Raw genomic sequence first — 15,155 nt, forward strand, 5'->3', positions numbered from 1 at the left:
TTATGGTCTGTCCAAAACAACTTCCGACCTGACATATGGCGCCTTTAGCATGTTACCATGGCGACCATTCAAATCAACCAATCATGAGAGACGCGTATCCATGGTAACGGGACGGTGTTGCATTGTCTATGTTGACAAGTTGCACGTGAAATGTGAATACCACGGCCCGGAATGACTGAGTTCGCTGGTTAGCCCGTGCTTTGTGTGAATTAAAAATATTAATTAGTTGTATTATTGTTTTAGTGTATCGATAATATTATTGTGTCTGAATTTTATTACACGTATTATCTTCGTTGTCATTGGTGGAGTGTGTGGTTAGTGTGTGTTTTCTAGTTTCTGCAAGAATTTCGAAACAGGTGACTTGTGCAATGTCGGAAGGAAGGAAAGGCAGGCGGAGAACAAAGAATGTTGTACAAGGTGCCCCGTTAAAGAGTCAAGCGTGAGAGATGGTGTGTAATGTAAGAGAGTATTTTGAGAGGGAAAAAGATAATGGCGGTCCTCTTTTACCTTTGGTGCAAGTCGTAATGAGAACTGCTGCTTGTGTTAAAATTAATAAGAGCACTGTTATCGATATTGGAAAAGAAAAAGGCCGTGCAGATTTTTAATCATAAATATAGGCTATTTATAGTTTACAATTTTTTGAACGTCTTTCTAACAATATTACATAAAGAATACCGGCGTTCATAAAAGTAGAGGCTTCGTATTAAATTTAAACCTGTTTTTACAGCTTACAGTCCTTTCGACGCTTTATAATAATAATAATAATAATAATAATAATAATAATAATAATAATAATAATCAGGGAAAGGATTTATATGTAAATACATATTTACTTATAAAGCTAATATAATTTATATTTTGCATTATCTTTATGTTTCACAATGTGTAGGGTTGAAAAATCCTACTTTTATTTTCCATATTTTTCCATATTTTAGAGTTTAGTACATATTTTCGTTAATTTCCATATATTTTCCATATTTCATATAAAACAGTCCATATTATATTAGGTTTAACAATAAAACAAAACAAAATTCCATTAACTTTTAAAAATACATTTCAACAATAGAGATTTAAACACATGTTCAGTAATCCCTTTAACATCAGAGTTATTTGAAAATTAGCAGTCCTATCAACAATGGGAAAGTAAGTTACAAAACTGTATTAATTTAATTTAAAATTTTTAACAGACTTCAGTTGTGCAGCTCAACAGTTAAATGCCAGTCAGAGTACACATAGGTTCAGTTTTGTAAATCATACTATAAAGACGGTAAATATGCCAAAAGTACGTCATTCAGTCAATTTAAAATCAAAACTAACAAGTTACATTTCAGAATTTAAAGAAGATGGTTTATCAACTGACAATAAAATATTATTTTGTAATTTGTGTCAGTGTGCAGTATCATCTACACAAAAGTTCCTGGTGCAACAACACATTACAACTAGTAAACATCAGGCCAACAAACAACTAAATTCCAAGCAGAGACAATTGTTTTTAACACAACCAACAACATCGAATGTAAGATCTGAGTTTAACATCGACCTGTGCCGTTCTCTCATCTCTGCTGATATTCCTCTCTACAAACTAAAGAATAAGGTCTTCAGGGAATTCCTTGAAAAATATACTCAACATACAATCCCGGATGAGTCAACACTTAGGAAGACGTATGCTCCATCCATCTACGATGAGACAATACAGAAGATAAGAGATGAAATTAAAGATAGTTCAATTTGGGTTTCCATTGATGAGACTCCCGACAAAGAAGGTAGACTTGTTGGTAATGTAGTTATCGGTTTGTTAAGTAAACAATATTCTGAACGAATTCTTTTACATTGTGATGTTCTAGAAAAGTGCAATAACAAAACTATAGTTAAACTGTTCAACGAAGCTATGGGTATCCTGTGGCCAAAGGGTATTATGTACGATAATGTGTTATTCTTTATTAGCGATGCTGCCCCTTATATGGTCAAAGCTGGACAAGCATTATCTGTTGTATATCCTAAATTGACTCATTTTACTTGTGTGGCGCATGCATTTCATCGTGTGGCAGAAGTGGTCAGAGACAATTTCCCTAAAGTAGATTTGTTGATTTCATCAGTGAAAAAAGTATTTCTCAAAGCTCCCAGCAGAGTTAACGTGTTGAAAGAAATGTACCCTGAAATTCCATTGCCACCAAAGCCAATTTTAACTAGATGGGGTACATGGCTAGAAGCAGTTGAATATTATGCCGAACATATAGACTCTATTAACAATGTTCTCCTTGCATTGGACTCTGAAGATGCAGTCTCAATTGATACTGCGAAAACAGTTACCTGTGACATAAGTGTGAAGAATGACTTAGCTCACATTCAGCATACATTTTCATGCATCATAAAAACGCTCAAAAGTCTCCAAAATAGGCACCTTTCACTATCTGAAAGTTTTGAAATTATAAATAGTACTGTGGAACAACTGAATCGTGGTAGAGGTAAAGTTGCAGATGCAGTAAGAGCTAAGGTGGACACTGTACTTTCAAAAAACCCTGGATATGAAGAACTACAAAAGGTTGTTGCTGTGATGAGTGGTGAATCAACAGTGAAGATTAACTTGGACTTATCCCCAGCAGACATTGTGAAATTGAATTATGTACCAGTTACTTCTTGTGACGTCGAACGCTCTTTTAGTCAGTATAAATCTATCCTCAGAGACAATAGAAGAAGATTCACTTTTCAGCACTTGAAAGAAATGTTTGTAACCTATTGTTATGGTAACAGACAATAAAAATTGTGTTTTGTTGAAACTACATTGGAAGATAAGGTACGTCCATTATATTTTTTGTTTAGTTTGATTAAAATGTACCAATATTTAACGTACATAGTCATTTTTTTATAATTTTAAGTCCATATTTAATTCCATATTTTGGTAAAAATCCATATTTAATTCCATATTTTGGTAAAAATAACTACATATATATTTACATATTTCATATATTTTTAGTCCATATAAATCCGTTCCCTATTAATAATAATAATAATAATAATAATAATAATAACAATAATAATAACTTAATAATAATAATAATAATAATAATAATAATAATAATAATAATAATAATAATAATAATCATAATAATAGACTACTAAAAATAATGTACACAAATTTTAATGCCTAGTGTTCAACAAACTGGTTAGAAATGTATGTGTACATGTCAGACGTTCATTACTGCACTCTATCGGCAGCGCGCTCGCTTACACGAAAGATGGGCAACATGACAACACTGCTCCCCCTTCTCTGTAAACTGTCAAGTCGGAAGTAGTTTTGGTCAAGGTATAAATTCAATGTCCCACGATTTGCTTGAAATTTTTTAGCTTCCAAGAGAAAAAAGGTCATCAAGAAATGTTCCCACTAACATAATGTCCAACTAAGAAGGACCCATACCAAATAGTCCCACATTTAATGTCCCACACATAAAAGGGTCAAGATAATGAAAAGAACCACAATAAAAATATCCCGCGTAACTGAAAGGTGAGAGAGGAACAGAGATTAAGGGTGTTTGATAATAAGGTTCTTAGGAAAATATTTGGGGCTAAGAGGGATGAGTCCCGCGCCGTGGCGTCGTGGTCTAAGGCATCTGCCTAGGACTCGCGTTACGGAATGCACGCTGGTTCGAATCGCCATAGGGGAAGAAATTTTTTTCATGAAATTTCGGCCAGTGTATGGGACCGGTGCCCACCCAGCATCGTGATGCAATTGGGGAGCTACGATAGGTAGCGAAATCCGGTTGCGAATGCCAGCTATAACGGCTGGGGGGATCATCGTGCTAACCACACGATACCTCCATTCTGGTTGGATGATCGTCCACCTCTACTTCGGTATGTGGGCGTGAGGCCAGCAGCCGGCTGGTCGGTCTAGACCCTTCACGGGCTGTAGCACCACGGATTTTTTTAAAGAGGGATGAAGTTACAGGAGAATGGAGAAAGTTACACAACACAGAACTGCACGCATTGTATTCTTCACCTGACATAATTAGGAACATTAAATCCAGACGTTAGAGACGGGCAGGGCATATAGCAGTTGTGGACGAACCCAGAAATGCATATAGAGTGTTAGTTGGGAGGCCAGAGAGAATAAGACCTTTGGGGAGGCCGAGACTAGATGGGAGGATAATATTAAAGTGGATTTGAGGGAGGTGGGATCTGATGATAAAGACTTGATTAATCTTGTTCAGGATAGGAACCGATGGCGGGCTTATGTGAGGGCGGCAATGAACCTGCGGGTTCCTTAAAATCCATAAATAAGTAAATTATATATATATATATATATATATATATATATATAATTTTATTTATTTAACTAGCTAGCTAGTGAGTTATTTCTTAAGGGGACACGCTACTGAGTTTTCGTCAATTTTGGTCAATGTTAAAAGTTTATTTTTTATTTTACTGATGAACTGTATTGACTAGGAACAAACCCATGCACCATTTCATTGTAGGTAGTCTTAGCATCATTTTAAAAGTTTAAGAAACAAATTATCTTTATATGAGACCCAGATATTTGTTTACTAAAATTATAAACACTTTTTTTATATTTTATTTTTTTCCGAGTACATTTTTCAACATAAAATTTTGAAAATAATTGTGCACATGTAACTCATTAACCTCTATTCGATTTTAAAATTTCAAAAACTTACAATCAAAATTGTGGAGATTAGAAATCTCAGTAGCGTGTCCCCTTAGGTTAAGTGTTTACTTAAAATTTTGTGTGAATATGAAGAATACCTATCTTAATACCAGTAAGAGGTAGCATTTTATGTGAATAATGTTACAATTGAACATTCTGTAAGTCTTTCTCTGTGACTAATTAATTGATTTTATACACTGTGGATATCAAAATACAGGCTATAGGGGTTTAACAAGGGAAATAAGTTTTTATCATATACTCTCTCCCCTGTTCGTTTTAAGGAAAATTGTAATAAGTAAATTTTTAATAATTAAATAATGAATCAGAATGCAATAATACAAATATTTTATATTTACTGATCAATAAAATAGCAATGTTACGACTTTTATTAATTTTTGTGTCACTATTTCTGTCACTGATATGGGTCATAATTCATAAAAATGTTACAACATATATAACAAATGAACAAATGAAGGCTATGAGAGTAAAAAAAGGTGATGGGCGCTTTCTGCTATTTATGTTTTTTATTAATAACAAAAGTGAACTGAAGTATTACGGTGTGGAAGAAAGGATATTGTTTCCAAAATTGTAGGCCTACTATGGTGGAGATATGTTTGCAGTTAGTTTTCCTGAACGTAAAATGTTTATTTTTTAATCTCTTGGCCCCCATTTGTTATAAAATTTGTATCATTGCTAGGAATCGTGGTCCACATAGCAGTATAATATGAAACATTACTGAAACAGGCTATAAAAATTAATAAAAATACAGGTAGTTAGAACTAAACTGTATTTCGGAAGGCGGTTAGCTTCTATATGCTCCGTAGAATTTCTGGTATGTGACGTCATAAGCTTGTGCAGCAGAACCAATCGGAATCAGTCTATAAGAAGTACTTCCCGAGTTCGTTTATTCCAGTGAGCTCTATAGAGCTCATTGGTTTGTTCACGTGTGTGTGTTTCAATGCATTGAATAAGTAAAACTAAGATTTACTGTGTGTGTAGAAGATAAATAAATGGAAGAAGAGACTGTAAAAAGGCAAGTATTGCACAGGCAGACGCGGAAAATAGTGTTTGAGATGTATAATTATTTTAAAAACGTTGACGAGCAGAACACTGTCGGCCATCTTGTTGCTGGCTGCAACGTTGCCAACGACTGCAGAAGCATGTGGTATGGGATTGAGAACCGTGCAAAGAATACTGTTAGTGAAGGAAAGAGGGTTTGTTTGGTGTCATGCTTACAGTAATCAACGGCTAAGGTCATTATTGTCTTTTGATCATTTAAATTCTTTCCTGCGCTGTTTGTATTGCACGTGCTCGTGAAGTACGATGTGGCAATGTTGTACGCTGTCTTGCTCTCTCTATCTGTCTCTCTCGACGCAAATGCTAGCAGACTACCGCATGCCGAATTGCTGTCGACTTTTTTTCTAGTAACATCGATATTTTTCTCTAACATTAAATAAACAATAAATTTCTGTTATTGTATTCATTTCTTCATTCTTAAAAATTCTTTTACTTGAACCAAAATACAGTATAATACAGCATTTGAGCAAATTCATTCTTCAGAATAGATTCAGATTATACATTCAATTTATTAAAATAAATTCAAAATTAAGTAACCATAACAATAACATTTCAGTAAGAGAATTAAGTATTTATTTCTTTAAATTGAAACTGTCTACTATTTAACTTTTTCGTGTAGATTTTAACTAGTTTTTTCCTCAATCTCTACTTGAAATTTTACACTTAACTTCCAGTACTATATTATGTAACTGGGACTGCCCTAACCACAAGCATTTGCTCTTTTGTGTGTAAACTAAATATATTTTTAATGCGTATATATAATTTGTAACTTCAGTAAATTTGTAATGTCTAATGTACAAAAATTTACCGCTAAAATAAGCATGAGAGAGAGTATTTTAGGAAAAAATAATTTCCCATGTTAAATCATTATGTCCTCTAGGTGCAGTAGAGCGTCTCGTTTAGGCACAGTGAAAACGTAAACAAAGTGCAGGTAACTTGTGGGGGGAGGTCGAGCCGTACGATAAACAGGAGGGATGCACAAGGTTTTAGTTACAATTAATTATATTAATTAACATTAATTGACATTGTATTTTCCAAAAACACACAAAATAAAAGAACACAAATTGCATAACATTATCAATTTATCATATACACATTTTAACAAACAAGGAATCGTGACGTTGTAATAATTCAATATAACAAATCAAATTTTGCTACTTTGTCTACATGATGCTGTTTTCAAGCAGCATTTTTACGGTCATGAATTTCATTCTCTGTATGACTAACATAATATCACCGTCTACACCTGAATAAATTGAACTTTGAGAAGGGATTTATTATGTTTAGGAAATAGTGTTGTCACTCAGACCGATATACTATATGTAGTTTTGTTAATTCGACCACAGAAGACGTGATATTATGTTAGTCATACGGAGAATGAAATGTATGACCGTGAAAAATGCTGCTTGAATGCAACATCATATAAGTAGCAAAATTTGATTTCTTATATTGAATTATTTCAACATTACAATTGCTTGTTTGTTAAAATGTGTATATGATAACGTTATGTAATATGTGTTCTTTTGTTTTGTGTGTTTCTGGAAAATATAATTTCAATTAATGCTTCGCCATAAATGTTGTAACTAAAACCTTTTGCATTCCTCGTGTTTATCGTACGGCTCGTCCTCTCCCACACGTTACCTGCACTTTGTTTACGTTTTCACTGTGCCTAAACGAGACGCTCTACTGTACTTTGATTTCCACAAAAAAATGACCGCTCTCCTATAGCATGGCTCTTGTACAGGGACATCATTTTATTTTTACTTCAATTTTTATTGTACCTGAGTTTTTGAATGTACTTCACTCCCACCCCTTCAACCGTCTTCCACACAGATCCAAGGTCGCATATACAGTCATAGTAGCCACAGTACGTTCCAAAAATATGTTCGCATTTTCCAGTGATGAAAGAGCTTTCAATATTGAATCATTTTCGCACAGGTACTGTCGTCCATTTGCCTACGTCGTATCTCGGTTTCCCCAACCAGCTTTTATATTCGCCAACTAGTGGCTGGGCTGTCTTAGCCCTTTTCTGAGAACATTAATTTCTGTTAGGAATTGGACGTTTACGTAATATTATACAACTGTTTAAAATAACTTAAATAAAAGGGCCTGTTAAGTAATTAACTGTCACGTGATTTCCCTCCTTTTTGCGACTCTACGACATAACCACTTGGACGAACAGTAGATAGCATGTCTGAGTAATTTTATCTTTTCGGGCAGAAGTGAAGATTGAATTTACAGTACGTAAGGTACTCTTTTATAGAGTAAGTACATAATTATTTCAACATGAGGTACTAGTACGAAGAACTGGTAATTGGAATTAAGTACAATATGCTATAGTGCAATAATATGCACATTAGAACTGAAGCCTGTATCGAAATGTGTTTAAATATCCATATTATAATTATTTTTCAATTTAACTTCATTCTCTATATTGTACGCTAATGTAAACATGGACAGCTCAGTTCGTGAGTAAAAACACGCATTGTTAATACTGTACTGTATTTTGATTAAACAAAAACCTAATGAAGATGATTAAACTCAAAAGCGCAATATTTCCTAGTTTACATAAATGGATGAACTACTTTTCTTCCCTCCTATACGTAGTAAAGTGATTTGTTTGTATATTACGTCAGTATCATCGAACTCGATAGCAAACGGCGTTGATCCAGAGGTATAGGCAAGTTAATATTAAAAATATTAGTAAAAATAAAATGATATCCCTGTATAAGTCCACTTCGGGCAGCGCCTGGTTTACACGACTAGGGATAGGATGTTTATTTTGCACCTAATTTAGTACTTGAATGTACCTTCGTTGTAGATTATTCATAATACTTGACTTATAGGTCTAAACAGACAGAAAAAGCAACAAACAAACAAACGAAGAAAAAACAAAGGAAAAACAGAGCGAAATTTCTTCATGTGTAAACCTAAGCTGTCACGGAATCAACCGAAGTCTTCCGAAGGGATTTAACTTATGACAGCCGATCATTTTTTGTTTAAGACTGTACATCTTATGGTATAAATAATAAATTTCTATTTAAGAAACAGACACATTTCTTCTCTTCATAGGAGATTCAATACGAAAGAAGATATATCAAGCTTTTCTTTTGACCTAAAACATTTTAGCGTTATTATTTCGAGCATCTAATTGATCAATTAAACCGCTATAAAATTCTTTTATTCTGGCAGAATTAAACTGCATTTGCGACGTGGAAACACCTGTAAAACATCTTTAATTATCCTTCGTCATAGTACGGCAGGCGAGGATGTTGACTACAGCGAAGTTTCTACATTGTTTCTGCTTTTTATGTTATAGGGTATCAGCTGGCATGCCAGCTGCACAAGAAGTTAGGATAATTTTGCTAATGACATTAATCAGTCAATTATAAAGATATAAAATAAAAAATAGAAACGAAAAGGTGTAGATTTGAAGGCTTCAATTCTTCTGCAGCGTATACAGGTATAGGGATCGTTAATGGTGGATTAACAACTTTGAGTTATTCTCATACCACAAACTGACACTTTTCTCCTGGAAGAAATCGTACTTATAATGTTTTTAAGAATGCAGTTATATTGTCAGACTCCAAAGCAGCTATTCTGTCAATAGTCTCTAAACACACACCTTCATCTCAGACAGCAGAAATAACTAAAATGCTCTCTCAATTAATATCACTCAATAAAATAATTGTATTCCAATGGATACCATCCCATTGTGGAATCCTGGGAAATGAGAATGCGGATCCACTAGCAAAGAAGGGCAGCACTGCTACTTACAGACCTGTTACTAAATCTACGTATTACTCTGTGAAAAGATTTATTAAATCTACGTACTTAGACTTCAATAAACAAAATTTGATAACACAATCTCAAGGGAAAGAATGGAACTCTCTGCATCAAAATCCACAGTTAATTCCCGATTTACCACGAAAATCGTCTGTAGCTGCATTTAGATTGGCAACAGGCCATGATTGTTTGGCGAAACACCTGCATAGAATTGGAATATATCAGTCCCATAACTGCCCATTGTGCAACTCAAACCAAGAAATGGATTCGGAACACCTCATAATCTGTGCTTCATTGGCTGGCCATGATAATATCTTTGAAAAATATTGGAGTGCAAGAGGTCAAATGACTTTATTGTCAAACGCCTGGCATTAGAAAACAACAACAACAACAACTCTCAATAGGGTTCGACCCTGGGATATTGTGTTCCGAGGCAATCACTGGACCACTGAACGCAACCGTATGGAGCATATTATTATGAGAACAGACCAGTCATTAGAAATTGCTCTTAGTGAAAATGTGTCTTTACATTTAAAATGTGTAACCTTATAGACTAATGCATGCATTTAAAAGATTTCATATATCTTTTCTTTCTATCTGATTTTACTCAGTTCCTGTTTGGTCCAGCATCAGCGTTGGTGGTGTTCGACTCATGGATATAAACAAAGACCTCGGGACCGATAAAGACTTAGAAAACTGGGATGATATCCACAAGGAAGTAGTTCAGAGGTATGGTGATATCAGCATAAAGCTCAGATGAATTATGACGTGGAATACGCGTTTGTCTGCATCTGGGATGGGGCACAATTCCGAGATAATTTTGTGTTTCGAGTAACTCCTTTTTCTTGTTAAATTTTGTGTTCAATTTACTTCTTTCTTGATACACACTATCTTTCCCAGATACAACAAAACCTGCACATAGGTTCAAATTCCCTTTTGTGTCTTAGAGATATTTTACAAGCATGTCAAAACTTTAAAGAGTTTGTAGTAGTAGTAATAGTGGTAGAAGCAGTAGTAGTTTACTTTTTACAAATCGCTGGCTCAATATTACAAAGTTCTATGTCTATATCAGAAATATTACTACATACATCCTTGTAACATTTAGCCAGCGAAATTGCTTTTAAAGAACCCGGAGGTTCATTGTCGCCCTCACATAAGCCCGCCATTGGTCCCTATCCTGAGCAAGATTAATCCAGTCCATATCTCCCTCAAATCCATTTTAGTATTATCCTCACATCTACGTCTCGGTTCCTCTAAAGGTATTTTATCTCAGGTCTTCCAACTAATATTCTATATGCATTTATGGATTCACCCATGAGTGCTACATGTCCTGCCCATCTCAAACGTCTGGATTTAATGTTCCTAATTATGTCATGTGAAGAATGCATGCAGTTCTACGTTATGTAACTTTCTCCATTCTCCCATTCTCCTGTAACTTCATCCCTCTTAGCCCCAAATATTTTCCTAAGCGCCTTATTCTCAAACACCCTTAATCTCTGTTCCTCTCTCAAAGTGAGAGTCCAAGTTTCACAACCATACAGCACAACCGGTAATATAACTGTTTTATAAATTCTAACTTTCAGATTTTTTGACAGCAGATTAGATGGCAAAAGCTTCTCAACCGAATAATAGCAGGCATTACTCGTATTTATGTTGCGTTTAATTTCCTCTCGAGTGTCATTTATATTTGTTACTATTGCTCCAAAATATTTGAATTTTTTCACCTCTTCAAAGGATACATTTCCAATTTTTATATTTCCATTTCGTACAATATTCTGGTCACGAGACATAATCATATGCTTTATCTTTTCGGGATTTACTTCCAAACCTATCGCTTTACTTGCTTCAAGTAAAATTGCTGTGTTTTCCCTAATGGTTTGTGGATTTTCTCCCAACACATTCATGTCATCCGCATAGACAAGGAGCTATGTAACCCGTTCAATTCCAAACCCTCTCTGTTTTCCTGGACTTTCCTAATGGCATTAGTGGTAGTAGTAGTAGTAGTAGTAGTATTAGTAGTAAATGTGGTTGGTAGTGATAGTAGTAATAGTGGTATTTTATTTAACGACCCATTCAGCTGTAGAGGTTATTGAGCGTCGAAATTTAACGTAGACAAAAATGGTCGACAAATTTTGCCTGGCCCCTCTATCAGGGACAGGGTTCTTTACTTCGCGTTGTAAATCTACAAAATGAGACCCGCGGCTACTTTCTCTTCCATCCATAAACCGTTATAGGCGATCTTTTGAAACATTCCATATAATCAATATGTTGTTACTGGAAAGCTCTGAGACTCCAGCAGAAATAAAATTTATAAACCAAAATGAAAAATGTGTGAAGGCGCATTATATTTATCTACAAACAGTCTTACCCCTTGCCGCAAGCATAATCTAGATTTAAATCTTCATAATATCGCTATGCTGAAGGATATTTATATTTTGTGTGTAACTTGCGTATTTTTCAGTGCGTACGATATAATCAAACTGAAGGGCTACACATCTTGGGCAATTGGTTTGACTGTCGCCCAACTTGTACGCGCCGTTCTCTTCAATTCTCGCGATATCTTTCCTGTATCTACCCACGTTAAGGTACGTGAGTTCAACTTTATGTTTCTTTCAATGGGTATATGTTTTTTTGAAGAGTTATCCTGAACTTAGACTTATTTACTTTGTTGCAATTCCGTGATGTAATTTTTTCTTCTTTCTTACGGTCTAGTGATTTTATTCTCTTATTTTACCTCCTGTTCAGGGATGCTATCCACTCTCAAAATATGCACCACTGTTTTGTGTTTTAAAGCTAATGACGATCATAGGCCACAATACAGCATGGCTCATATCTCAACAGATATTTGTCTCCGGACAATTTTTATAGGAACTTTTTTTCTAGTTTCGACCTATGCTACCTCCTGCAAAATATGCGACACTTTTTTAAACACCCTGTATATGTATATATGTATATATGCTCTTAAAAGTGGAGAGGATGGTTTTTTTTCGGTGAAAAATGAGTAAATTAAAAAAAAAATATCTAAAATACTCTGTGATATGTGTGGAATGCATAGGATAACATTTTGTGGGTATTTGTGCCCTTATCGAATGTTGAGTTGCCATTTTTAAACTTCCTGCGTTATGGATTTTTAAATCACTCGCCCACTTTTATTATTGTTTCTGGTAAATTAAATTTTCAAAAAAATGTTTTTTTTTTCTTTAAAATACCCTTTGATATATGTGGAATGCATTACATAACATTTTGTGGGTATTTGTGCCCTTATGGGATGTTGAGACTTCATTTTTAAACTTCCTGCGCTATGGATTTTTAAATCACACGCCCGCTTTTATCGGTTTCCAGTAACTTCATTTTTTTGCTACATTGCCAGACAGAAATGGATATAATTTCTGAACTATTAAAGATTCATGCATGAAATTTAGAACACACATTCTTTAGACTATTAGGAAACTTTTCTCTGTAACAGAATTTTGTTAATTGATTTCATTTTAAAAATACGTCCGTTTGTTTGCAAGAAAGGAAATTAGAAAATTGTTATTAAATTTTAATTGTTTATTTTACAAACGTAGGGAATAATATCAAAATTCTGTTACAGACAGTTTGTAGAACATGCTTTTGCAAATACATTGCAAAAAACTGTTTGAATATATCTTTGAAAACGGTTTAGATATATCGGTTTTAGTACAGTCCTGCATTGGGTATATATAAATTTTTTTTTTCAAATCTGGGCCCCCAAATGTTTTTTTTTTGAAAATATTTTTATTTGGTTGAGTTGCCACAGCTATGAGCACTCTACAAACAAAAAATTAATATTTTACACCAAATAGGAATAAAGTTAAAAAAAATACCATCCTCTCCCCTTAAGATAACATTGACAACTGACAAATTTACAAGCAGTAGGAGGGATTCGAACCAACGTTCGTGGTCTCTGCACAATTTTAAAACAGCTTCAAACCGTTGCGGACAATCTCCTATGTTTATGTTTCTCATAATTTACAAGATTCAACAACACAGACATTAAAAAAATTGGCGGAGCTTTAATATTCTTTGACAAAGACGTATACAAAAATTGTAACATTTCAGGGGTGTAAGCACGACTTGGATAAAGAGGTGTTCATGTCGCTACCCTGCGTGCTGGGTGAGAATGGAATTGCCGGCATCGTTAAAGAGACAATGACAGAAGAAGAAAGGTCAAAACTTCACAAATCTGCCTCCATTTTGTATGACGTGCAACGCTTGTTAAATATTTGATGAAGTTTTAGAACTGTATCATGATATTAAAGTTTGGAAAACACTGGAAATTAATTTTAATTAGGCATAAAATTGAAATGTAGGCCTACTCTGTCAATGTTTTCGTACTGATATTTGAAATTGAGATAATATTATATAAATTGCTACAGTATTTGTGTGCTATGGAATCTATATATCTGATAGAGCGAGAGAGACTTCCATATATTTTTAATAAATGTCAAGTCTGCTATGCAGAATGAATTGATATTTATTGTGTATATTACTTTAATAATATTTTATACTACACAGTAATACAAGAGTGATTCTGAGCGTTGGGATTATGAAAGAAAGGATCTTACATTATTTGGACTTCATAACCCGACGGTGTTGCACATTTATATTTTGTGCGAGATCGTGCGTATTTGATTGTTTTCCGCACAGAACCAATTCGCGGTAAGTGTGAAATACCACATTCAGTATTCCCAACGTAACACACATAACAATTTCCCTCTTCTTACCGCCTAAGCGCGACATTCATTTTACTGCTTTAGGCTTTTAACATATTATTTTTAGAGACGTTTAACATAGTAATAATTATAAATTAGAAACTTACCACTGCAATTTCACCTAAATTGCAATGTTAATTATAGTTTTTAAATATTTGCAAAAATTAAGTAAAGTCTACTACTCCACGAAACTTATTGCATTCCTGATACAAGTAACTTTAAGGAAGCCGTGAAAAAATCAACAAGATTCCAGATGCTGATGTTATTACTGCAATATGTTATATAAATAATATTGTTAAAATATTAAAATGAAAAATAAATCATTACATAACCTTACCGTTTGTTTTAAGTTCGCATTTATAGACTGGGGGGGGGGGGGGAAAGACAGACGTATATCACGGCCTGCTGGAGTATAGTAAACACAGAGAACATTTTATAGCAACAATGTTGAAGAAAGATATTTTGGTTTTCCGAAGTTGCCGTCATTAAACAGAAACCAACATGGCGATTTCATTGCAACTAATTAGAAATTCGTCTTTCAGGTACGTAATAAACGATCTTCGCACAAAATAATGTACGATGCACGACCGGTATGTTTGTTTTCATGTTCTCGGAAATTAAAAAAGCTCAACTACCGTACGTTTCGCTTTTTCAATCTTTTCCTCGACCATGAAAACGTCAACATACCGCTCTTGTAACGTATGTTACTATTACGTAATACCAGAATATTTCCAAATAGCTGTAAAGAATTTCAATTCGAACGTGTCTTCAGAGATATGTAAAATGTAAAACCTAAAGTATGAGTAATGATGATGACTGACTGTGGTAGTAATAATAATGGTTATTTCGTAATGATGATGATGATGATGATGATGACTTAATGATTTTGGTGATTATGG

General features: G+C 34.3%; 1 protein-coding gene across 2 annotated transcripts in view; it reads left to right on the plus strand.

Annotated features, from left to right (window-relative positions):
• The window catches only part of LOC138702688 (L-lactate dehydrogenase-like), a 45,110-nt gene extending 31,189 nt beyond the window's left edge, over positions 1–13,921 (plus strand). For both annotated transcript variants that reach the window (XM_069830015.1, XM_069830014.1), the window contains exons 6-8: positions 10,132–10,249; positions 11,982–12,105; positions 13,604–13,921. In XM_069830015.1, the coding sequence (XP_069686116.1) occupies positions 10,132–10,249; positions 11,982–12,105; positions 13,604–13,771 (410 nt within the window). In that variant the 3' untranslated portion in view covers positions 13,772–13,921. The remainder of the gene's footprint in view (positions 1–10,131; positions 10,250–11,981; positions 12,106–13,603) is intronic.
• Positions 13,922–15,155: the final 1,234 nt, after the last annotated feature.

The sequence above is a fragment of the Periplaneta americana genome, chromosome 7 (genome assembly GCF_040183065.1).
Source record: "Periplaneta americana isolate PAMFEO1 chromosome 7, P.americana_PAMFEO1_priV1, whole genome shotgun sequence".
NCBI lineage: Eukaryota > Metazoa > Arthropoda > Insecta > Blattodea > Blattidae > Periplaneta > Periplaneta americana.